The 24,988-nt window shown below is 38.5% G+C and overlaps 1 protein-coding gene across 6 annotated transcripts in view; it reads right to left on the bottom strand.

Annotated features, from left to right (window-relative positions):
* Positions 1-24,988, bottom strand: part of rbfox1 (RNA binding fox-1 homolog 1) — a 2,011,452-nt gene that overhangs the window by 1,584,380 nt on the left and 402,084 nt on the right. The window contains exon 1 of one of the 6 annotated variants that reach the window (XM_059654012.1): positions 12,917-12,955. The exons of the other annotated variants lie outside the window; for them this stretch is intronic. Coding sequence (XP_059509995.1) covers positions 12,917-12,940 — 24 coding nt within the window. The 5' untranslated portion in view covers positions 12,941-12,955. Of the gene's footprint in view, positions 1-12,916; positions 12,956-24,988 lie in introns of those variants that run through there. 6 annotated transcript variants of the gene reach the window in all.

Raw genomic sequence — 24,988 nt, 5'->3', positions numbered from 1 at the left:
GAAACTGACTCATTCCTCATGAGGTTACGTCGCAACTATTTCATGCCTGAGGCCAACTAACTCAGCTAACAATAGGATGTCCATTGGACATTCAGGAAGAAGCCCTGTGCTCTGGAGTAGCCAGTTAATTCTTCAGCCAATGGCTTCGTCATTCCTTACAGCATCAGGGCTCAGCAATGGGTGCTGTCGTGACTGAAGGAAGAAGCACAAAGAAGAGCATGGCTGTTCTGAGCGATATGTTACAGGCTTTTAGTGAGAAGTGATCCTAGAGCGCAGAAAACATGGTGGGATGCCTTGTTCTGGGAAGCAGCTCCAATTCATGCATAGCGTCCCATGAATGAGACATCATTTTCCTTCCTGCCTTTTCTCATGAAGACCTTTAAAAATGGTCTATCAATTCCATCATGACTGCTCATGCCAGCCATATTAGAGCTTATGGGTTTGTTCACAAGACTAATTGACCATCAGTTATTTATTTAAGGGTGATGGGTCATTGATTTTAGCACCCATGGGCCTAATGTATCACAGGAGGTCATGTCAAAAGATACCACTACCCACTGTCAAATAACATGCTTAGTGGTGGCAGGTAAAATCAAACTGACATAGTTGAATGCAACCTGAGAAAGGAAGTGCCAAAAACGAACATATTAACAAATGGGTAATTAATAACAAATTTAATTCCACAGACAAGTTTGAGATTGTGCATTCTGGTCAGATGAAAATGGAGGCCACTTACATTTTGGAAAATAAGTGTCTAAAAGGGATAGAATCACAAAAGGGATAGATTTAATCACAGGTAACAGTTAAGTCAACAACGACAGATGTTTTTACGGGGAAGCAAGATAAACATATTTGGGAAAAAAGGAATACAAGGATATGCTGGTGAAGTTTTTCTGGAGTAAGATGAGGAAGTTTGTGTCGATCTGAAATAGCTGCATGAACTTGTTAAGTTTCTGAGCTGTAAATACTATGAAATGATCTCCTTAGATAATGTTAAGTGTAAACAGGAGAAGAGTCCAGAGATGTTTAGATTCTATGCTCTTTCAGAGGAAACATAGGAATATAGGATTAGCATGCATTTTCCCACTTTCTGGAAACTTCGAGAGTAGGGCAAAGGAAGATTAGGCACAGAAAACAGAGTTAACGTTTCAGTTCTGATGACCCTGAACTCTGTTCTGAAGAAGGGTCACTTGACCCAAAACGTTAAGTCTGTTTTCTCCTTCACAGATGCTGCCAGAGCTGCTGAGCTTTTCCAGAAAATTTGTTTTGTTTCTGATTTACAGCATCTGCAGTTCTTTTTGTTTTTTAAAGAAATATTAGACCTCAAGTCCCTTTTCCTTTTCTTCCAGTTTTCAGATTGACTTTTCCCCATTTTCCTTCCTGTTCTAAGTTATACTGCCTCAGTTTCTCCAATATGTTACTGAAATATTCATCCGAATATGTTTTTAGAACCTGGTTCTTTCAAAAATAGTGTATTCCTTGAGATCACAAGCTGAACATTTGTTGAGACTTTGCAGCTATTGACACAACTGACTGGCTTGTTCAGCCCTCTCAGAGGGCAGTTGAGACACAGCTACATTGCTGAGAGTCTGGAATCACATGTAGACCAGATCAGGTGAGGATGGCAGATTTCCTTCCCTGATGGGCATTAGTGAGCCAGATGAGTTTTTCCAACAATCGACAATGGTAAGTAAATGCATATCCAACAATGGCATTTGGACATGAGAACTCTAGTAAATTTAGTACTGATAGGGAATCTTTCAGACACAACACTTCCACCAAATAACGTAGTGCATTTAGAAACTAAGTAATCACGTTGTTTCAAAATGCTTCAGAACTACTGTGAAATTATATTAGTGAAACAGATTATTTGGCGTAAATTTTCTCTAGCAGAGTTAATGCTCTATAGGAACTTCCTCCCACTTTATCTAACACTTGAAGCAAAACCTTTCATTCCTTTCTCCCTTCTGTATCTATCTAGCTTCCTATTAAATGCATTTATAAAGGACAGATTATGTTGAAACAAGATTGGTTTCTGAATGATACACACCTATAATGAAAAGCAGATGGGTCAGTAATAAGTAGCAAGAAGGATCTACTGGTGAATTATGAATTGCAACAAGTTGTTGGCAGTTTTGCACCAGTCTCCTCCTTAATAGGATCTGATAGTGCATCAGCTGTAGCTATATAGGAAATAATAAAGCGGAATGAGATTGTCAACGTTCAGATGGTTTATCTAAGAATAACATATCATTAACCGGCCACATAGTACAAGTCACCCACACCACACACACAAGATTTCTAGGAAAACTAAATTCATTTTGCTGCCCAGCAGAATGCCAGAGAGCTGCCATGAACATATCTGTCCCTCCCCAATTCCCAACCCTGCACACTGCAGGTTGTCAGGGAGCCTGGATAAATGAACAGATGAATAACCACTAGAGTGTGGAGATTTGAAAAAAAGCAACTCGCCCTGCTGCCATTGACTCCCTTCCAGCTGTCAGCACAAGTCCACAGCGCTTGAAGATGCACAAACTTTCAATAAAGCTTCAAAATGACAATACCCAGAAGGATCAAAAGGTTGAAAAAGAAGTGAAATTGTGTAGCTCCTTTCAGAATCTTGGGATGTCAAAATATTACAAATTTATTTTCAATGCAATCGCTATTGTTGTGTCAGAAATACAGGACCTAATTTGCATGTGTTTATAATTCCATAAATAACAACATTTTCTACTTAGATAGCACCATTAATATATAAAAAAAGTCCCAAGACATTTTACAGAAGTGTTATTGAACACCTGACACAAAGCCATTTAAAGAGATAATGGGTCAATTCTTAATCATATTTTGCCTGAGTACCAATGTTGTCAAGTTTCATGAAAGATTTCTCTCTGTGAGGCTCAGCAAGTTTTCTTCCAGAATTGTTGCAAACAGACTCTAAGTGCTGACCCCATTCCGATAGCACCCCTCTCATCTAATGCTAGCTTAATTTTCCACTCACCATAGCCAGAAGTACATGCCATTGTTGAATATCCTGTTATCTTTTGCCCCACTGCCACATTTGAAAGGCTGCTGTGCACTCAGTTGAGTCTGAAACTGCCCTGCACAGTTGAAGAAGTAGGCTGCAGAGGAAATTGGCACCTTGCTTTGTGGACCTAGATAGGGAAGTTCTGCTGGACAGGGTGCAGAGAAAGAGTCCTCTCTTCTGAGCTCTGGCAGAAGAGGCTATGCCAACAAATCCTGACAGCCTGGTCTGAAGTTGCCACCAAGGTCAATGCAATCTCCACGGTCTATGAAGAACGTCAATGATCTTCTCCACCGCACTGGATTAAGTGCCTGCTATCTCAAACTCATTCTAACCCTGCTGCTGCACCCACCTCCCAACAAGGCTCATGCTCTACCCACTCTCACTGCTGCATGAAATATCTTCCCTCACTCATTCCTGCCTACTGCAAACCATCTTCTCCCTCCCTCACCCCACAATTACTAACCCTGCATTCTGTATGCCACCCACTCAATCACTTAGATCAGCTCACCACCTTTCCCCTCACCTGCACCAACACTAGCAACAGTGCCAGCCACTTTCATCTCCACAATCCCTCCCTTTGTCTCATTATGGAAAAAAATGGCCCCTAACAGGACAAAAGAGTAAGGATGACTGGTGGGGTGCCAGATATTCATCTTCATGCCCTCTGAGGGGAGGATCGTGGCTCTTGCAGGTAAAGACTGGGACTGCCCTGCAAGGAGGTGGAAACCTCCAATTCTTGGTAATGGAGTTATGAGCATTCATCATTTCTCATAGTTAATGTTGACATGCTTCCACATTTACCTGTTGAACATGGCCTTCTCTCTTAGGTCTCCTGCAGACACCAACTGGATGCCCACTGTATCTGCCATCAAGTGGCCCCACCCCACGAGATGTCCCCTCCTCCACCTCTGAGGAAGATGGCACAGATGCCAGAGAGGATCCTTCAGCTAAGGCTGCCCTTTGCATCCTCCACCATCTCAGATCCTGACACATTAGTGGGTATCTTTCAGAGTCAGGACCCCCTGGCGCATCTCTACAGTTGGCAAAAGAAAGAAATGGCCCAAACTGCTGGCACGTGGAGAACTGGCAGAGACATGGAACCTGCTCAGCCCCAGGCAGGAAAGGATCCCATGGTTTTAGCAATCAATGACTTCATCAATCTGCACCAGGCAGACACAAAAGCAGGTTTTCAGGGACACTGTGCAATCAAACATTGGCTGCAGGACTGCAGCAACACCACTGTGACCCCAACAAGTAGCAGCTCTGACTTTCATATCAGAATTCTCAGCATCTAGTTTCTATCTGACATGAGCTAAGATTAAGTCACAATGATGGTGATAACGAGAAATAATCCCAATTAAAAGTCATCAAGCAAAGGGACAAAAAATAAACAAGACTTTATGCAAATTAAGACAAGGGCAACAGCTTTTTGAGTGACCTCAGGTTTACAGAAGTTCAAATGTGGGCAATCAGCTAGGGGCACTGGAATAGTTGATGTTTTGCCAAGTGGGTCAATGAAAAGAGGCGGCACAGCAAAGGCAGCTAATCATATGGCCTCAATCTTATTGGCAACAAAATCTGAGAGTTTCTTGCATTTTTGGAAGTGAGATTGAAGGAAACATTAGAAGTAGTTTAAAGTAATTTGTAGTAGAGAAACAAATTTGCAGGGAAAGGAAATTTGCGATTCTTATTTGATCTGACCTGAACTGGACTCCAGATTCACAGCAATATGATTAACTCTTACCTACCCTCTACAATGACCTGACAAATAAAACAGTTCAAGTGAAATTAGGGTTAAGGGGTTACTTTGCATCCCAGAAAGTTTCTGGAATAGTGACCAGCTTCAGAAGATGAGAACAAAAGCTAAGAGTGTTTTGTGTTGTCTAGCCAGATCTGTCTACATCATTACCTGCCACATCCTTTGAATTCTGTCTCTTGGACTCAAGGATGTGGGGAGATGGACCATAATGCAGGAATGGCCAGTGTGAGAGTGAGTAATAGTTTTAATGGGGACTGGGGCAACAAAGGCAGAAGTGGAGATGTGAACAGCAAATCAGCAGTGCTGGAATATGGTGGCAAATTGAAGACAAGATATTAGAGAGATAGATTTTTCAAAAAGTGTTTTGGAGATATTTGTAGTCCAGGGATAACAAGCGACAGAGGGAAGTCAGAGAAAAGTTTATCGACAATTGATGGTGGGACTAGCAAAAACAACAAGGTCAATGAGGGGCCTGTGAATATGGGATACAGTATTATGGACTGAGGGATTTAGGAGAATTCAGAAGTCAGGGAACTTGCTGGAGAGTGAATTACTATTGAGATTAAAATCACAGAGGCTGAGAAGTTGTCTGCTATAGTGCTGCGAGAAAAAGGCAGTGGAGGTATCCTGATGACAATATTTTTATCATATTTGGGAGGACACTGCAGAACAATGATTTTGAATGAGAGCTGAGACGGATAGAACAAAATTATGCTTAAAGGAGGAACAGTATAAAAAATGACCAAAAACTCTGCTTTTTGTTCAGGGGAGATGTTGTCTCGGACACTTGGGAAACTTCTGCACTTGTTGGGATAGTGCAATTGGACCTTTTGCATTAAGACAACAGGCTAAAATGGGAAATCCTAACACATACAATTTTGCACAAATGGATTGGCAGCGTTTTTTTTTAATGGGGCAGCTTCATTCCTCTGTTTACCTTTTGATTTTAATATCAGTTTGTGTGGCAGTGGGCAGGTGCCTCATGAATTAGCAAAAATGAGGGTCAACAGAATGTCAATTATATTGTCACCTCGGTCTGAGTAGCAAACAAAGTGCCTCTCCTGCCAAGTTAAAACAGATCACCAACCCTTGGGAGATAAAGCAAGCACTCCAAGGCAAATGAAAGCATTGTCAAGGCATTTTAGATCCAACTTTCCTTACCAACTCCCTGCTTTCCCAAAGGAAACAAAAGTAAACACTATCAGTAATACTTGGAAGTCTGCCTCCTGGACATATTGTTCCTCCATTTTGAAGACGAGCAAGACTAGGATGGCCCATTTAGCTGTTTTACTGATTTTTCCTTCTGGATTTCCACAAAATGCTCCCGAATTCCCCTCTCTTCAACTTAACTGCTTACTAGCAATCTTTCCTTTGTTGTGGGTGGCATTTGGCTGACTTAACTTGCTACACAGGCCACTGGTTGTGTTATTCCCATTTCAGATGTGAATGCAGACAAGACCTAGAAGTTACAAACAAAAAGCCCAGACTTTGCAGTAATCACCCCATCTCTTCTGTCAGAAACACTTCTGAACTTAAGATGTTATCTTCAGGCAACCATTAATGATTAATTCAAAATGTGGTACCATCAACAATTCTTTGGCATCACGCTGTAAGTATCAACCTAAATTATGTTCAAGTCCCAGCATAAGTCTTGAACCTGGCAAGTCAGAGGAACTGTTTGGATCAGAGTCACTTGAACTTCACCACAGTTGGGATTTCTTCAAATTAACCAAATTGGTTTCAGATTCTTAGTCCTCACTCAACTGAGTTAATATATTATTTACAAGGCTTCAAAAACCTCTCAACACAAAATTACCACAGTGTGTGATTGATCAAATGGATTAATCTAAAAAAATCGATTTGGATGTCAGAGACAAATTGACATCTTGATTTTACAAACATTGACAGAAAATGCAAGGAAATTTATACATCCATTGATTCTCGTGTTGAAACACATAATGGTAACCAATCCAGGTGAAGCATCACTGAGAAATACCAAAGAACTGCGGAAAGGCATTGACAGTTCCAAGCGGTACGGCTAATTCCAAAGTGACATATTAAAATCCAATAACTCAATTATTGTCATGTGATCCTTGTGTCATTTGTTACTGCACCAGCTGGTGGCACTGTGGCATCACACATGTTTGACTATCCCGTCTCCTAACAGATGACAAGGAAAGTCTGCATAATTGCGAACTATTCACTTTGTTCTTGAGGTATCAGTATCCTGTACCGACAGACATGAAATTGGTTGGCACTTATTGGAATTCTGCAATGGAATTGATAGGCCTGAAGAAACACCTGATTTAGATTTTGGACTTGGACTCCAATTAAAAGTAAATCCCCCACCCAAATAAAAATAAAACATTGCAGATGCTGGAGATCCGAAATAAAAACAGAATGCTGGAGAGACACAGTTAGTCCAGCAGCATCTGTGGAGAGAAAAACAAAGTTAATATTTTGAGTCTGGCATGACTTCTTCAGAATTGGAAAAATAAATTGCCCTTTGAATATGGACCAGTGTCAGCAAAGACGCTTAGGTAATTTCTGTATAGGCAATGGGAACTCTACGAGTGATGGCTACCAGGAGGGAGGGATCATTGTGGGTGCACTGTATTATGCGGGATGGGGGCATGATCAGAAGATGGGGAAACAAATAATACTACAGGAGGGCATCAGCAACAGTCTTTAACACTAAACTGGAGCCATGAAGAATGCACTCATACCTCCCAGTTCTGTGATCGATACATTCAGGTAAATCTTTTTCATCAAACCTAGCTGTTTGCTTAAAGGCTGTTTTAGATTTGGTTTAGATGCATATAGAGGAATTGAGATGAAAATATTGCCTGGTGCAAAGATATTAGTTTGAACCTCTTCAATGTTAAGCCATTTTTAAAATCATTTCCCAGATGTTTTGAACCTTCCGCTGAACCATATCCTGTGTGCCCCTGTGGTTTCTACTCTTCCTTTGTTATTGTATGTGAACCTACACATAATAATCTTCATTTGCATCAAGTTGTTCACCTTTTATACTGTACATTTTTCTGTGATGTTATTGGACTTGGACTCCAATTAAAAGTAAATCCCCCACCCAGATAAAAACAAAATATTGCAGATGGAGTGTACATTTTTACAGCATATTTGCAAAAAGCATTCACTGACATTCCATCAGATTGTGGTTCTAACTAATTTTCTGAATAACAAAGATCAAAACCATTTTGATACCTTATCACAGTTTAAATCCCCTTCAGTTATTCTTCTGTACCAATATAGGATCTATTATGCAAATAACTGGAAAGTTTTCAGAACTGGAAGTGGTTATGCGATATTAGTGAAATCAAATGCTATGTAATTAATTAGAAGATAGAAATGATAGTTTGTCATAAACTGGAATATGATACTGGAAATTGTATTTGTGTCTGGATTAATAATATTACTAATAATACATTTAATCTCATTTGGTAGAACAAAGCAAGCGACGTAAAAAAAAGAGAGCAATATATTTGCAGTAGCATCCTGCTTTTATTTTACTGGTTGCTTTCACACATTCCCATCAAATGCCTTCTATCCACTGGCTATCCGACCATAAGGGTATCCTTTGAAGTCTGACAAGATAAATTTTGACATTATAAAACTCTTCATATCATGCAGAAGCTATGTAGGTCAGCTTGCTTTTCATTCAGTTTTTTCTAACCACAGGATATAGAGCAAAAAGGCAGATCAGGTGTTACAATTTCCATGTTTTATGGAAAGGCTTTCACATAATATTTTCACAGCAGGTCTTATAATTGGAGCATATTCCCTGCAGATAGAAACTCATCCTGTTCCGTGATCTGCCTTTGCAGAGCTGCCTGATCCAATGGATTATCAGTTTTTCTATGTTCAGTAATTTGTATATTGGATTAGCAGTAGCGGCATGTTACAATAACATCCCATTCAAATTGCTGAAAAAAATCATGCGTTCCAAAAGCCTTACAAGCTCAACACAAATTATTTATTTATAAATTGAATGAAAATCTGAAGCACGAGGTAATACAACACATACCAAACAACAAGCACTGAAGTGTTTCAGTTATGGCAATGCTTCCAAACAGGTAATTACAAATTTCAATGACTTCTCTTAAAAAAATCAATTATTATGATTGCAGCTTTAATCCAAACCGCTTTTAAAATACTACTTTCCCTTGCCTGTGTTGTGTGATGATCTCTGCTGATGCATTGTTTGCAGGGCTGCCACTCCTTTGGAGTTTCTGAACCACATGCTGGAAGTAATTTCAAGATGCATCAGATGGAAAGAGGGAAGGTGGGGAGCTAAAACTAAGGAGCTGCAATATAAGTTAGAAATCATTTATTCTCGCAGCCAGTGGCCTCCACCTTCAGGGTTCATTGCACCTGAGGAATATGCCTAAGGTGCATCACGAACGTGAGTAACATCATACTGCTATTCTTCCAGTACAAATTCTGATGGTCTTATAACTTTGGCTCAATTAAGAAAGTGGCCGTAGTTTCCAGCCTGTTGAATGCAGTTGTCAGAAATTGCCAGGGCTTGGAGAAACAAACTGCTTTTATAGGAATTGTTTGCAAAGTCATGACATAACTATCATAGTCCCTTGAGATTACCTCAACACTTCCTTCTTGACACTAGTTCAAAATTTACTTCATTTATTGAACATAACATTCATGTTAACATTCAATTCTCTGTGTCTCGCTGTGCACATTTCTGCCCATCCTAATACAATCAAATGATAAAAGAAGTTTTTGTGAAATATCAAGCTCACAATTGTCCTAAAGGACCAAGTTGAATATACAAAACCCAGAGGAGGATTGGGGAAAAAGATATGAATTAGAAACAGAGAAAAGATTTGCAGGTAACATAAAAGATAACAAAGATATTTTGTAAACATATAAATAGTAATAAAAAAAAGGGTCCATTAGACAATCTTGTGGAGGCAACAGGGATATCTGGGGTTCCAACTAAGTATATTTGCTTTCACTAAAGAGGATGCTGGTAATGATACTGCAGATGAGAAGACAGCTGAGAAATTGGATAGGATAAAAATAGACAAGGGGAGAGACTTCAAAGTTGCAAGCACTCAAAGAAGAAAAGACAGTTATGTTCAATAGAATGTATCCTAGTTAGTTAAAGAAAGCAAGGGTGGAGATAATGGAGGTTCCAGTCACAACATTTCACGTCTCCCTGGAAATGGGAAAGGCAACAGTGGACTGAAGAGTTGTAATTATTGCATCGGTGATTCTCTGATACTAATTTTTCAGCTTTTGTTCCCAGTGGCTTTTCTTGTATTTCTATGATTATTTATTTTCTTCAGCAAGCCATAATTTGAAAATTTGAGAACATAATAACTGAGCAAGGTAAATAATTAATCATAATCGGGCAGCTTGATTATAAAAAATAACTGGAATAAAAGCTTATTTACCCTATCATGGAACATTATGAGAAATGGCTTCACTTTTTTCTAGATTCATCAATCTAGATTTGGAAAGAAATGATTTAACATTGTAGTAAACAGAAAAGTAAATCAGAGCATCCACTCACTGGTGATCCATTGTCATTAATTTACTTTGCATTACATGAATAAAATACCGCCAATGTTTTTATACCTATGACAATGTTCAATTTCTTAATCATCCACTTAATCAATTACTTACCTCCTACACAGATTATTTAATATCTTGGTGACTTAGTTTGAGTTCATTAAGTAGTCTTGTGAAAATTACTGAGATGAAAGGGAAGGAGGAATGGTGGCAGTGAACTACTCAACAGGAAGAAAACTTTGGAAGTTTGGGAATGTTAAATTGCAGCACTTGGAATAGCACATCGCAAAGTGTGGGGATTGTAGAAAGTTGTGGGTTCTGAAAGCGTTAACTTTGAAGAGTGCATTAAACACAGCCCAATATGGTCACATCATATGGGCTTGAGCAGATGAAGAACACTAGATTTAAAAGGTGTAAGACTTAACATTGAGACCTTGGTCATAGTCTCTGTAATCATAGCTACCATACCTCGTTATTAGCATATAAAAAAACTAGGTCTTGTTTAAGAGAAAAGCATCTTCTTGTGAAGTTACCAGGACATCTTTCCTTATCATTCTACACAAAGTATGTCTTGCTGATCCCTAAGTAGCAGCAAAGAGAAGGGGTGGCCGTAACTTTTACTGATGTATCTTACACGTGAGCTGTGGTGAGGGTTCAGTTTTGATTATAATGACAAGCCTGTGGGCTTCATTCAACTTCATCTTCAAATTCTGTGGCAAGATTCAACAAGGCAGATCCTGCGGTCGATGGTAAGAGCCACTTCAGACCAGGGAAGAGAGATGCAGCAGTGATCACAAGAAAGGAACACCATGAGGTTCCAGTCCCACCAAGGCCGTTAAGAAGTCTTTTCAGCAAGAAAGCAGAGCAAACAGACATCAGAGGCTTTGTGAGTCAGGCTGACATTCCCAGTCAGAATGAGAAACATTTTTAAAAAGTAGCTTACAGACTGGCTAAGCTAGAAGAAAGCAGAGTACTTTCAACTCACATTGAGAGTCACCACGTAGATTGCAAGCATCACAAAAAACAGCTACAGTAAAGGAAATTAATGGTCACAAAAACAAATAAAACTAAGTTAGAATACCTTGGAATGATACAAAGCCAGGTTTACAAGAATAGAAGGTGCATCTTAGAATCCTGAGTGGGTAAAATAAAGAGAAATTGGGAGAGTATTGTGGCCACAGAAAAGGTGGGAGATCAATTTCTTAAACATTGGTAAAGGTTAGATGCATTTATTTTAACTGAACACAGTAGGGCTCACCCAGAAAATTTTGTGAAGCACTGGGGATTATTAGTAATGCTGCAGATAGCAGGAATCGTTTGGGAAAATCTGTTCAAGGATCCATCTCATAGAGCAATGAAGAATGGAATTCATTCAGTAAAGCCTTTGATGAATGGAAGTAACTATTAAAGTTATAGATCATAAAATTCAGTTTGTAAAGTCATGAAGGAAATTTGATTCATCTAAAGAAATGACACAAAGGTTGAAATCATCCACTTCACAAATGGGAGGTCGGAATGATCTGGATATAACACGGATGAAATCCGCCCACAGACAGAGAGTTTTAGAAAGGCATATTTTCCCCTCAAAAGGAATTATCATGAATAACTGCCAGGATTATCCATATTTGAGACAAAGACTTTGATTTTTTTTTCTCGTTTAGCACATGGGATTGCCTTATTAATTGACAGGTAATTTCACAAGAGACTCTCCCTTTTATGTATTAATTTATGGATGGCCAGAGGTAAGGGGAAATCTAAAGTTAATCAACAATATGTGCTCAGATGGAAGAGCAAACCTACATGTGAGAATATACGTCTGTATTCCTTGAGCAGCTCAGCGGACCCTGCTAAGTCACTCAAGAACACCTTAGTGCATCATAAACAATGATGAAACAATGGATGACGGCATGGCAAACTCCAGACATTTCAACCAGTGTTCAGGGTGTTAGTATTACTGCTATCACAAACTAAACCATCGGAATGCATGATTCATTGGTCCAAATAAGGCAGTGAAAGAAATTAGCAAAGTAAGTCGTCTAATTGATCCCCAAATTGCTGGAAAAGGAATTGACTGTGTCACATCAAGATGTTGAACCCTTATCATTGCCAGGAAGATGAATAGATATTAAAAAGGACAATAGAAGAGGAAAGTAATAATGAAGATGATACAAAAGGAGGCCAAGACAATTCCGAATTTGAAATACCTGCTGCCCAGTTAGCTAACACTGAATTGTGAGTGTTGCAAGACACCATGCCTTTATATTTAGAGGCAGATAAATGGAAAGACCTAACAAGGCCACATATCAAATTTAAAAGAGTCTGGAAGGACAACCAGGGTGTATAACTTTGGCTATACATGATATGCACAAAGAATCACTTCTTACAGTTTAGCATGCTTATCACCGAATCCCAGAGAACCAGGCTCAGGTATAAGTTGAAATCTAACATGTTGGTAAGTCACTCATTATAATCCCGTTAAAGATGTCAAGTTTAGCAGTGGTGGTAGGTCCTAAACCAGAATATGATTCTGCATCAATTACAAAAAGATCAAGGCAATAATAAAGGCATATGCATACCCAATTCCTCACTTGGAAGGCCATCTTGATTGGGCCAGTGCCAGACTTCTTACGGGGATAGTGGCAGATTCCTTTAACATTCAGAGCTAAAGAGATAACAGTCCTTGTTACATCAGATGGCCTTTTCCAATTCAATGTTATTTAGGCAAAATCAAAAGTGTTCCAGCAACTTTCCAGAGTCTAATTAATCAAATGGTAGTCAGTGTTCCTAATTGTGTGGGTTGCCTTAATAATTTATTAGTATAGAATGCACTTGGGATGATCATTTGGATAAACCATGAGCTATTTTTAAACAAATTAAACTTGACTACCCCAGGACGAGTCTTGCCGGAAACCTTTTTTTTTAAAAAAGATGTGTGTAATTTGCCTACAACATAAGCAGTATGGCAAGGATATGTGCTGCCAGGGACTATAAAAGTACAAACATTAGTGGATTTCCTACCCCTGAAGCAAGGAATGTTGGCGGTGTGTGAGTTTTAGCACAAATTTGGACAAAATATCAGCACAAAAGTTGTTCTGGTGATGAGCTTGTTGGAAAACAATGCCAAGATAGTAGAGTCAGGGGATTGCCAGACATCTTTCGAGACATTGAAGTGCATTGTGATCATCCAGTCAGCGGTGGTGCATCATTTCACAAAGCCACTTATGGTAGCAATTGAGGCTAGTGACTTAGGAATGGGTGCACATCTATTCCTGTCACACCTCACTGGGGAGTATATTTGAAATCGAACCATGCTATTCCTGGAGTCATCACAAAAGTTGAAAATGTTATCGAAGTAAACAAAATTTACCTGCATTTTAATTCCAGGTTGATAGAAAACACAAGCATGTTTCTGTACATAACAGGAATTATTATTTATTGTAAATAAATTGTTTTTAGCTACAGCTAAGTAATAATGAAACCTCGATATACAATGCTAATGGCTAATACTTTTCCAGAGGTCCAAAGGCTTCTGGCCAAACATTATTACCCACAAACTGTTCAGCTACCCGGGAGCCAATTAATAGTTGTTGGCAAGCAGGAGGCCTTTGCCATCAACAATTAGTCAACATTTCACTAACCAATCAGCTACTTGTTGCCATGCAAATTTTCATTTGGATACTTTCCTTGGATCCAGCTCATCTGTAGCTAATTTGCTCCACTGCTTGAACAAACCACAGTATGAGCAATGAGCACTGCTTTTTAAATGTGCAGTGATCCTGAAAAGTAAGTACAAAATATTAATCTTATCCACAATCCTCTGCCTTTTTTTCTCCCTATTTCAGTCCAGAATCAAATATACAATTAAAAAAATGGTATTTTCATGACAAAATAATTGATCTGGAATATTCAGTAGAATACCACTGTAGAAAACTAAAATTAACATCAAATGAAAAAGCCAATAATGGAAAAAAGAACTCTAGTATTGCTACTGACTCAAACATTTTGAAGTACATGCCTGTTACAATTTCATATTGACATGGGTAGAAAGTCATCATAAACTCTAGTCTTTGTGGAAAAATTCAAAATACCAAATTACTTTGTTGGTGTTTGCTATTACAGTCTTATCTTTTAAAATGGTTTATATTGCAGGGGAAAATCAATGTCATCACCAATGCTTTATCAATATTATAACCTTGTTGGAATCATCTAACCATTCAGAAGGAATCGGAGATAAATGCGTATGTATGGGTGAAGAGTGAACAAGAATGAGAATGTGAATGCATCAGTTACTTCTAAAATTTTATTCCATGTTTCTAAGGATCCAGGTTTAATGGACACACTTTTTATGTTGAATTTCGGTTAAAGGGCTCAAGTTTGAAAGGATTAGGGAAAACAAATCATTTAAAATGTTGTAGACACACTAAGAAAATTTTCTTCAAAAGACCTCATTGCAAGTTCACTAGGGCCTCTGGAAATTTGGTTAATAAGCCTTCATAGAAATCACATCACTGTAATAACTGCTTGCTTTGCCATAGACCCTGCTGAGATTATTTTTTGATTAGTTACTGACCCAGAACTGTTACTCTTACGTCCAACTGACTTGAAGGAAAATGCCCCAAGAACACTTTAACTTGGAAGAAAGCTTTCAAGGGACAAGGTGCCCAGCTGATCACTCCTATTTGTGAAAAGATGATACAGCAGTTCAGGATGAAACCTATTTGTTCTTTTTAAAAGAACAATTGAAAGAAAGTCACAAGATCATATTTCCCATGTAACCCATGTCCTCAAGTCTTCAGGGATAACCATGCATAATTAGTGACTTGACCATATGTGCCAAAACATGAGATCAACAAACCCCAGAACATCTCACATGCTATCATTTTGCCATCAAGAATAACGCCTTTCGCTAAGATTTTTAAAAAAATCAGACAGTGAATCTCTGCAAACAAATCAGTGATCTTTGAGAAGAGGTTTTGTGGTCATTTGTTTTGGGGACATTTATAGACTTAAGAATTTATGCCTCTGTATTTCTGAATGCATACGTTCCCCAATTATTGCATTTTTATTGAATATGTTTTCACGGTTTTGACAATAAATAGATAATTGTGTTTATTATTGAAGCTAGTTGATGAATCATTTTGTTTTACACAGAGGTAAAACATTTAGTCGATTACCATGGTTACTGAAAAAGTATTTTGATATGATGTTGCAAGCAGTAGGGTAGAGAGACTGGAGCAACACTGCATTCCTTCACCCTCTGATGTAACATATCAAATAATGGCCTGGATTCTGTGGGATGGAGTGTGGTGTTGTGGAAATGAAGAGTGACTTTCATTACCCCTCTGAAACTGACAACAATGTTGTGATAAAAAAAACAAAGAACTGCAGATGCTGGAAATCTGAATGATTTGAAAAAGGGTCTGAAGACGTTCTGAAGCAGGATCACTGGACCTGAAACATTAACAGATTTGTCTCCACAGATACTGCCAGACCTGTTGAGATTTTCTGACAATGTGATGATATCAGACAGGCAAAACTCGGACCATCCCAGAGCTGACAATTCTCAAAAACAGTGAGAACTCCAATGTTGTCTCTCCCTCAGACTTGATTGAAACCCTGTAAAAACATTCTACCTTATTCAATTGGATGTAATTAGTTTTAAATGCTGATGCAATTAATAAAATCTGCGAAACAACAAAGCTAATTCTGAAAAACTAATCTCATTATCATGGAGTGATGTTAACATTTAATCCAATGTTAGAAGCAATTTTTAATAAATAGAAGCATTATTTTCAAGAATATTTTAAACTTAGTCCAATGAGTGTGTCCTGATCCTTAATTTGCTCAATGCAATTTTTTTAAAGAAGTGATATTAATGCTTTTTGATTCCTGGTTGGGTGATTATGAAAATGAGTTACTGTGATTGGCTACATGGACAGCTGAATAACATCACAGTAGCTCCACTCATCAAATTATTTACCGAATTCACCTAATCATGTTGTTGTTCTCCTGTTAAACCCAGTTAATAAATTAATTACTATAGAAGCTCTTTTCTGTTCACCAGTAGGCAGAATAATATATCAGATCAAAAATATATAAATGGCAAAAATGGATATTTTGTGAAGGAGGAGGATTTTTTTAAAAATTGGATTCCGTGGTCAGTTGAGGAGGCACTACACTTGTTCACAACACTAGCAGCTGCCACAGATATTTGGCAAGTGTCTGAAGGGAACTTGTACAATTCAGAATAATTTCCAACATCACAACTTCTACAGATGATCTGTGAGCAGATCAAGATAAAGCCAACAGGATTGGAGATTCCTGTAGGGCACTCAGGGCAGCACATTCATCTGGTTTTGTCAACCTCTCCCAAGTCCCCACACCAAACTCACCTCCAGGTTTCTATCAAAGCTCTGAATGTCAGTGAAAATTCTTCAGACTGATGGATTGAAAAGCTATGGTGTTGCTTGCTTTGTTCACTGATGTCAGAGATTTCCTGTAGTGTATCCTGCGGGATCGCCCATCTGACAACACTAAATGGCCATCCAAAAACCCTCAAAATTCAATGGGCAGTTAGCTGCAAAGTGAATAGTGAGCATCATACTGTTGCTACAAACTGCAAAATGTATGTAACTATAAACCATGACAAACACAACACATCCCAGGCAAGGTTCAGGCAAGTTTAGTAAATCAGGAGCATTTGAAACAAGAGAAATGAACTGGTACCACAAATAGGAAAAATAGCACTAACTGATAACCAGTACATGGACATGGCTGCAGGATGGCGATTGGAATGGAGCCGGAATTCAAGGGTGCTTATCATTTAGGAAGCACAGGAATTAGGACAATGTAGGTGGGTGACTCCATTAATTACTATGGAATAGCAGTGTGAAGTGTGCCATAAGTTCAGTAAATCAGGATATAGAAACAGTTTGGGTACAGTTGATAAATTACAAAAGCAAGAAGTCACTGTGGGAGTGATGTACGGAGGAACCACATGGTTGAATGGAGTAAGGAGGAGGAAGTAACAGAGGCTTCTCAGACATAAATGATAATTAAATTGGTATTTTAACCTACATATACATGAGAAAAATCAAGTGCGTAAAGGTCATCTAGTTGAGGAGTTCCTAGAGGGCTTGCAGGATAGTTTCTGCTGCCAACCAGGAGAAGAACAGGAATTGTATTTGACTTAAAATATTTACCTCTCCACAAATGCTGACAGATCTGTTGTGTTTATGTAGTACTTTCTGTATGTATTTTGCAGTTTATGGATGTGAGTTTGCTCACTGAGCTGGAAGGTTTGTTTTCAGGCGTTTCGTCACCATTCTAGGTAACATCATCAGTGAGCCTCCGACGAAGCGCTGGTGTTATGTCCCACTTTCTATTTATCTGGTTAGGTTTCCTTGGGTTGGTGATGTCATTTCCTGTTCTTTTTCTCAGAGGATGATAGATTGGCTCCAAATCAATGTGTTTGTTGATGGAATTCCGGTTGGAATGCTTCTAGGAATTCTCGTGCATGTCTCTGTTTGGCTTGTCCTAGGATGGATGTGTTGTCCCAATCAAAGTGGTGTCCTTCCTCAACTGTATGTAAGGAGACTAGTGATAGTGGGTCATGTCATTTTGTGGCTAGTTGATGTTCATGTATCCTGGTGGCTAGCTTTCTGCCTGTTTGTCCAATGTAGTGTTTGTCACAGTTCTTGCAAGGTATTTTGTAGATGACATTCGTTTTGCTTGTTGTCTGTATAGAGTCTTTTAAGTTCATTACCTGCTGTTTTAGTGTGTTGGTGGGTTTGTGGGCTACCCTGATGCCAAGAGGTCCGAGTAGTCTGGCAGTCATTTCCAAAATGTCTTTGGTGGAAGGGAGAGTGGTTATGGTTTCTGGGCCCATTTTGTCTGTTTGTTTGGGTTTGTTGCTGAGAAATCAGCGGACTGTGTTCATTGGGTACCCATTCTTTTTGAATATGCTGTATAGGTGATTTTCTTCTGCTCTTCATAGTTCCTCTGTGCTGCAGTGTGTGGTAGCTCATTGGAATAATGTTCTAATGCAGCTTCGTTTGTGGGTGTTGGGATGGTTGCTCAAGATGAGATTAATTACTAAGTTCAAAGGGAAGATTCCAACATGAAAAAATGATTGGATTTTACATTCAGTCTGGGGGAGAGAAGGGTGTGTCCAAAACTAGTGTTTCAAACTTAAATAAGATCATTTTTGAGTATGTAAAAGCACAGTAAACTAAAGTGAACTGGCATATTAGGCTCAGGTATAAGTCAGTAAAAACGCAACAACAGACAATCAGGCACATGTTTCAAAATACACAGAATATTACATTCCAACAAAAAAAAACTAAGGAGATGCCAGAGATAATGGGAACTGCAGATGCTGGAGAATCCGAGATAACAAGGTGTGGAGCTGGATGAACACAGCAGGCCAAGCTGCATCTCAGGAGCACAAAAGCAGACGTTTTGGGCCCAGGCCCTTCATCAGAAATTTCTGAAATTTCTAGGCCCAAATCGTCAGCTTTTGTGCTCCTGAGATGCTGCTTGGCCTGCTGTATTCATCCAGCTCCACACTTTGTTATCTAAGGAGATGTCACACCATTTGTGGTCAATGAGAAAAGTTAATTTAGTATCAAATTAAAGAAAAAGCATATTATTGTATAAGGATAGTTGGCTGGTCAGGAGGTTGGAAAAGGTATAAGAAACAGCAAATAATGACTAAAGGCTGGAAAAAGAAGTGAAAATTAGAGTACAAGAGAAAGCTTGCTGGAAAAATAAAACAGATCACAAGAGTTTCTACTCTTAAAACAGAAAAGAATTAATAATGTGAGTATTGATCCTCTAGCAATGAGTGGAAGAAATCAATACTGGAAAATAAGGAGATGTTGGATCAATTGAACAGACATTTTACATTGTTCTTCATGAGAGAAGATGCATTTGCATCACAGAAAGAGCTATTTGTCGGGAAATGGAAAGGAGAGAGAAACTCAAAAAATACACTTACGAACTGTTGGAATTCTAGGTGATAATTCCCTTGGTCCTGATGAACTTCATCCTAGGGTCTTAAAAATAAGACTAGTCTGATAGATGCATTATTTTCATTTACTAAAATATCCTTAATTTTGGAATGTCTCCATTAAATTGGAAAGTAACAAATGTAACCCTGTATTCATAAAGAGAGTCAGAAAGCAGCAAATAACAAGCCAATTAGCTTAATAGCTGTCATAGGTAAAATGTTATAAACTATTATTTAAGGCATTATAGCAGAACACTTGGAAGAATTCATAATAATCAAACAGAATCAATATGGTTTTGTGACGGGGAAATTATGTTTAACCAACATATTGAAGTTCTTTGAAAAAATAATATGTGCTGTGGATATACAGGAAACCAGGGAATATATTATACTTAAATTTGCAGAATTTATTTGATAAGGTGCCACATTCCTGATTACTGCACAAAATGAAAGTGCATGATGCTGGCCATGCAGCAAGTAACATATTGGCAGGAATAGAAGATTAGCTAATTGGTAGAAAACAGAATAAACATTAATAGATTAACTATATTTATAAATGTAACAGGTCTGCCACAAGAATCAGTGTTGAAGTCTCAGTTTTCATAATTGAAATAAATGACTTGAATAATAGGATCAAAGGTATAGTTGCTAAATTTGCTGACGATACATGTATAGTTCGGAAAGTAAGTTGTGAAGAGGATGTGACGCTGAGACAAAGGGATGTAGAAAGATTAAGTGAGTGGACAAAGATCGGGCAAATTAAGCGTGATGTGGAAAATATGTGAAATTATTCATTTTGGTAGGAAGAGTAAGAAATTAGATTATCTAAAGGGTGAGAGATTGCTGAGCTCAGATGCAGTGACGTCTGGGTGTCCTAATGCATAGCACTTTAATATACAGGCAGAGAGTGCAATGAGGAAAGCTAATAGAATGGTCTCATTTGTTATGAGAGGAATTGAGTACAAAAATGTGAGGTTATACAGGATATTAGTGAGACCACGTTTGATGGTCAACAGTATCAGTTTCCTCATTTAAGGAAGGAGCTGGTACAATGGAAATAGCCCAGAGGTTTATGAGACTCATACCTGGAATAGGCAGGTTATCTGATGAGGACAGATTGGATAAGCTAGGCTTGAATCTGGAGTTTAGAAGTCTCAGGTGATTTGCTGGAAACACATTATGTCCTTTTGGTTGTTGACAAGGAGGTTGTGAAAATTAAGTGAGCTCATGAGAAAGTAGAACTTTTTACCATTTAACAAAAGGGTCATGACTGTACTTTAAATAGATGAAGTAACTTTTTTTCTCCGAGGTTCATGGCACTCTTTATCAAAAGGTGATGACAGCAGGGTCTTGGAATATTTCTGAGGCAGGCGTAGACTGTTAATAAGTATGAGAGTGAAAGGTTATTGGAGATATGTGGGGATGTCAGCTAATCAGATCTTATCGAAAAGTGAAGTGGATTTGAGGTGCTTTTTTTTAAAATTCGCTGTAGGGAATGTTGTTGGCTGGCCAGAATTTATTGCCCATTCCTAGTTGCCCTCGAATTAAGTGGCTTGCTAGGGCATTTCAGAGGGCAGTCAGAAGTTACATGCAGGCCAGACCAGATGAAGATGGCAGATTTTCTTTCCTTAAGGACATGAGTGAACTCGATGGATTTTTTTTCCAATAATTGGCAATGGTCATCATGGCTTCTTCCAATTTTTTTAAACTGAATTCATATTCCACCATCTGCCATCTTGGGATTCGAACCCTGGGTTCCCAGAAAATTATCCGGGTTTCTGGATTAATAGTTGAGTGATAATACCATAAGACCATTGCCTCCACTCTGAGTTGCTCACCACTGCTCCCAAGGCATATATTTGTACAGACTCAAGTTTCACTCTTGCAATTGATGTTAACTTATCCCTCTAACTTTCCTAATACTTTCTAACATATGCATTATCCCAATATATGGCAATGGCCCATTGATTATTTTCTTGTTATCAACCACAATCCGGTAAACCTGCAGTGATTATACAAGTTTGTAAATCATCGATATTGAATGCATCAAACTATATGGAATATATTGGCTTTGACCCTGCAACTATCTGAAATCTCACAACAAATAGTTACGCATTTTTTAAAAATTAATTTCAGAAACGTGTGCTTAGAAGTTTATATTTTGAGAAATGTAAAGTTGAAACATGGAATGTTTATTACTTTTGTAATTAAATAAGTAGCATTGCTGTTCTTTTACAAATGAAATGGTGTAGTTTAGGAAGTTGACACCCAATCAAAATTTCAATAGACTAATTTTGTTGGAATATTTTCAAATTGATGCAGTTCCTGGATTACAGTGGCTCAGTGGTTAGCATTTGTGCCTCACAGCACAAGGGATCTGAGTTCGATCCCACCCTCAGGCAACTGCGCAAACTATATACAGACATTTTCTTTGTGTCTGCGTGGGTTTCCTCTAAGTGCTCCAATTTCCTCCCACAGTCCAAAGATGTGCAGGTTAGGTGGATTGGCCATGCTAAATTGCCCATCATGTCCAGGGATATATCGGTCAGGTGGACTAGCCATGCAAAATGCAGGGTTATGGGTATAGGGATCGAGTATGGCTGGAATGTTCTTCGGAAGGGCAGTGGGAACATGATGGACTGAATGGTCTGTTTCTATACTGTAGGGATTCTACAATTCTAATTTGTCTTTCACAAGATCAATATTTCTTTTAATTTTCCCTTCCTTTTCAGGTTTTTTTAAGCCATTGTTTTGGCACCTCTCCTGCCCACTGTTTGTAGTGAGGGGATGACGTTATCTCCATCCAATACTGTTTCATCCCCTCGTAAATACATGCCTTGTTTCACCTCTTGGCTTAACAAGGCTTTGCAAGATTGATTCAGTCTTTTAATATGCAGCCAAACATAGTTAGATATTCAGAGGAAAAACAAAGAGGCGTTTCTATATAAACAACACAAGATGATCTCGGAAAGAGAACCCCACTGATTCCATCAATCATTTCCTACAACGACACAGTCAGTGCATAAATAATGGACCGTGGTGACACTATGAAAATTATGCAGCTCTTAGTTGTTATTTTGATACTTTGGAATGAAATTATGCATAAATAGATGTTCAGCTTTTCAAATGTTTCAACCGTTTTGAAACACTTGACATCAAATGATGGAATTTTAGAATTAATTGTTCAGGATGCTAATTTTATCAGTTATTTATTATTTATGTATTTCAAAATGACAGGAAATTATATTAACAAGAATTTAAAAACTGAAAAGTTTATAAAATATTATTGAAGCTAAGCTACTTACTTTACTTATGGAACTGCTTCCCTTTGATCATTTAACATAGTAGGGATATGATTGACTTCCAATAAAACTGCTATATTTATTTTTCACAATGGTGCGTTCAATTATAAGGTTAAACGTTACTGATGCTGATGTTTTGTGCATGCTTAGAAGGCACTTTTAATAAAGGGTCTTTAATTATATGAATATAATTTGATTCACTCATGGCCTAAGTACATTGGAGGAAAAGATTGGCAAAAGTGCAGATTGTTTGAGTGCAGCCCAGGTACATTCCCCCACCTGAAAGTGAGGATAACCAAACCCACAGCACTCTGAATGCTGAAGTAGGGGAGTAATGTGGAGCACGAAATTCAGTCATGCAATAGTTATCAGCTACATAACAGAATGGAGAAGCAAGTTCAGTGGATCTCCAAGCACTCAAGTTACCTAACCAGAACAGCATATGTCCTGATTTGCTGAGGGGTACAAGGACATACATTTGGGAGTGATGGGCACAACCTTGCAATTCCATTTTGATACAAGGGGATACTTTGATGTCATGATTATAAACGTTCTAAACTTATTCAATAAAGGCGAAAGTACAAATATGGTGATTCCAGGCCAGTCAATTTTAATTTGGTGGTGGTTAGGAAACTTTCAGAAACTGCAGTCCTGGAAGACACCAACAGCAAATTGGGCAAATATGAAACAAGGCAGGAAAGTCAATATGGACTTGTTGAGGGCAATTTGTGTTTGACTTGTTTGAGTGGGTTCTTCGGTGAAGGAACAGAATGAAAGGATATGGGTAATACAGTTGATGTTCTGTTTGTAGACTTTCAAAGGTTTTGATAGAGTATCTCATATTAGGCTTGTTAGAAAAAGTGGTTATGAGATACAAGTGACAGTATCAATAGGATTCACCATTTCACATCTGTACCTCTCTTCTGTGAAGAAGGGCTCAAACATTAACTGTTTCTCTTTCCATGCTTGCTTCTAGACTTGTTATTAAATCCATGCCCATTTAATTTGTAAAATAAGGCAACCTGAAGTCAAAACAAGCTGGTGCTCATAATTTCAATAACTGCCTTTGACGTACACTTGAGGGTTATAGTTATTTTCTAACCCACTAATCCAGAAGTGTTATCACAACACCTCACCACATGAGCCCTATTGGGTTATTATTATAGGATAGTAATGCACAAATACGGCCACAAACTTCTATTATCACAGTGGGTACTTAAGTTCACAGTTTGATTGACAGTTCAGAGAGGTTATAAAGGGATTAGTTGCATTTATTGCGCAATAATGAACATAAAATATTTGCTTTCACAAGGGTTGGGAATTTGAAGGAGGCATTCATTTTTATAAAGGATTATTTAAATGTATTGAATGGATTTTCATATCTTAAATTTGTGGTGATTACTGGCTGAGTTGAAATGGTAGCTTTAAGGGCAAATGATGAAAAGTCGAGGACGTGATCGGCTTTAGCTGGCATTGAGGATATCAAGGGCCATGGGAATGGATGGGAAACATAATTTGGTATAGAACGCAGGCTTGTGGAGTGCATGAAGGGTATTTTGAGGCAGTGTGTGCAGTTTGAAGGAGCTGTGGAACGAGGAATAGATGGGTGTTATTAATTAGCTTTTGTTACAACTGAGTCAATATGCCAGAACACTGAAGTGGGCCTAAAGTGCTAAACTACTTCTGCACCTACTGTCCTGTGACCTCCTGCACTTTGTTTAAAGAAAGATTACCACCCACAGTTCCCCTGAATGAAAATCCAACCAATCAGGGCACTTATTGCAGAGTTGGGAAATTTTCCATCTGTGTCTACCTGACTCCATCAACTTGAAAACAAAGATTCAGCCTGTAATGTGCGGAAGTCACAAAGCTATTCCAAACTTACATGTAACACTAGATCTTCCCAACTGACAAAGTGCCCAATTCTGAATGGCACTTTGGCACTAACATGAAGGCTGTGGCGAGGGTGCTGAAGGGATAGCTCCAGAGATGATTAATAGTTACGCGGGCTGACAAGAGGTTCTGCCGTCAAAAGAATATTAAAAAATCATTTGCCAATGTTTTTCAGTTCTGAACATGTGTCACACTGGATTCGCAATGTTAACTATATTTCCCTCTCCACAGAGGATGCCAGACTGGTTGAGTTTCTACAGCATTCTACATGTCTGTTCTAAATAAAGGGAACCAGTTTCTAACAATGAAAATCAAAGGACACTGATTTAAGGTCACTATAATGTGACGATAGGTAGGATGAGGAAAAATCTTCTGTTGCAAAAAAAACAGTCCACGATTTGAAACAAACTGCCTGACAGGGCAATGAATACAAATTCAATGAT

This window comes from Stegostoma tigrinum, chromosome 23, assembly GCF_030684315.1.
Source record: "Stegostoma tigrinum isolate sSteTig4 chromosome 23, sSteTig4.hap1, whole genome shotgun sequence".
Lineage (NCBI taxonomy): Eukaryota > Metazoa > Chordata > Chondrichthyes > Orectolobiformes > Stegostomatidae > Stegostoma > Stegostoma tigrinum.
Note: the sequence above shows the minus strand (reverse complement) of the source record. Positions and strands in the feature narration are given on the sequence as shown.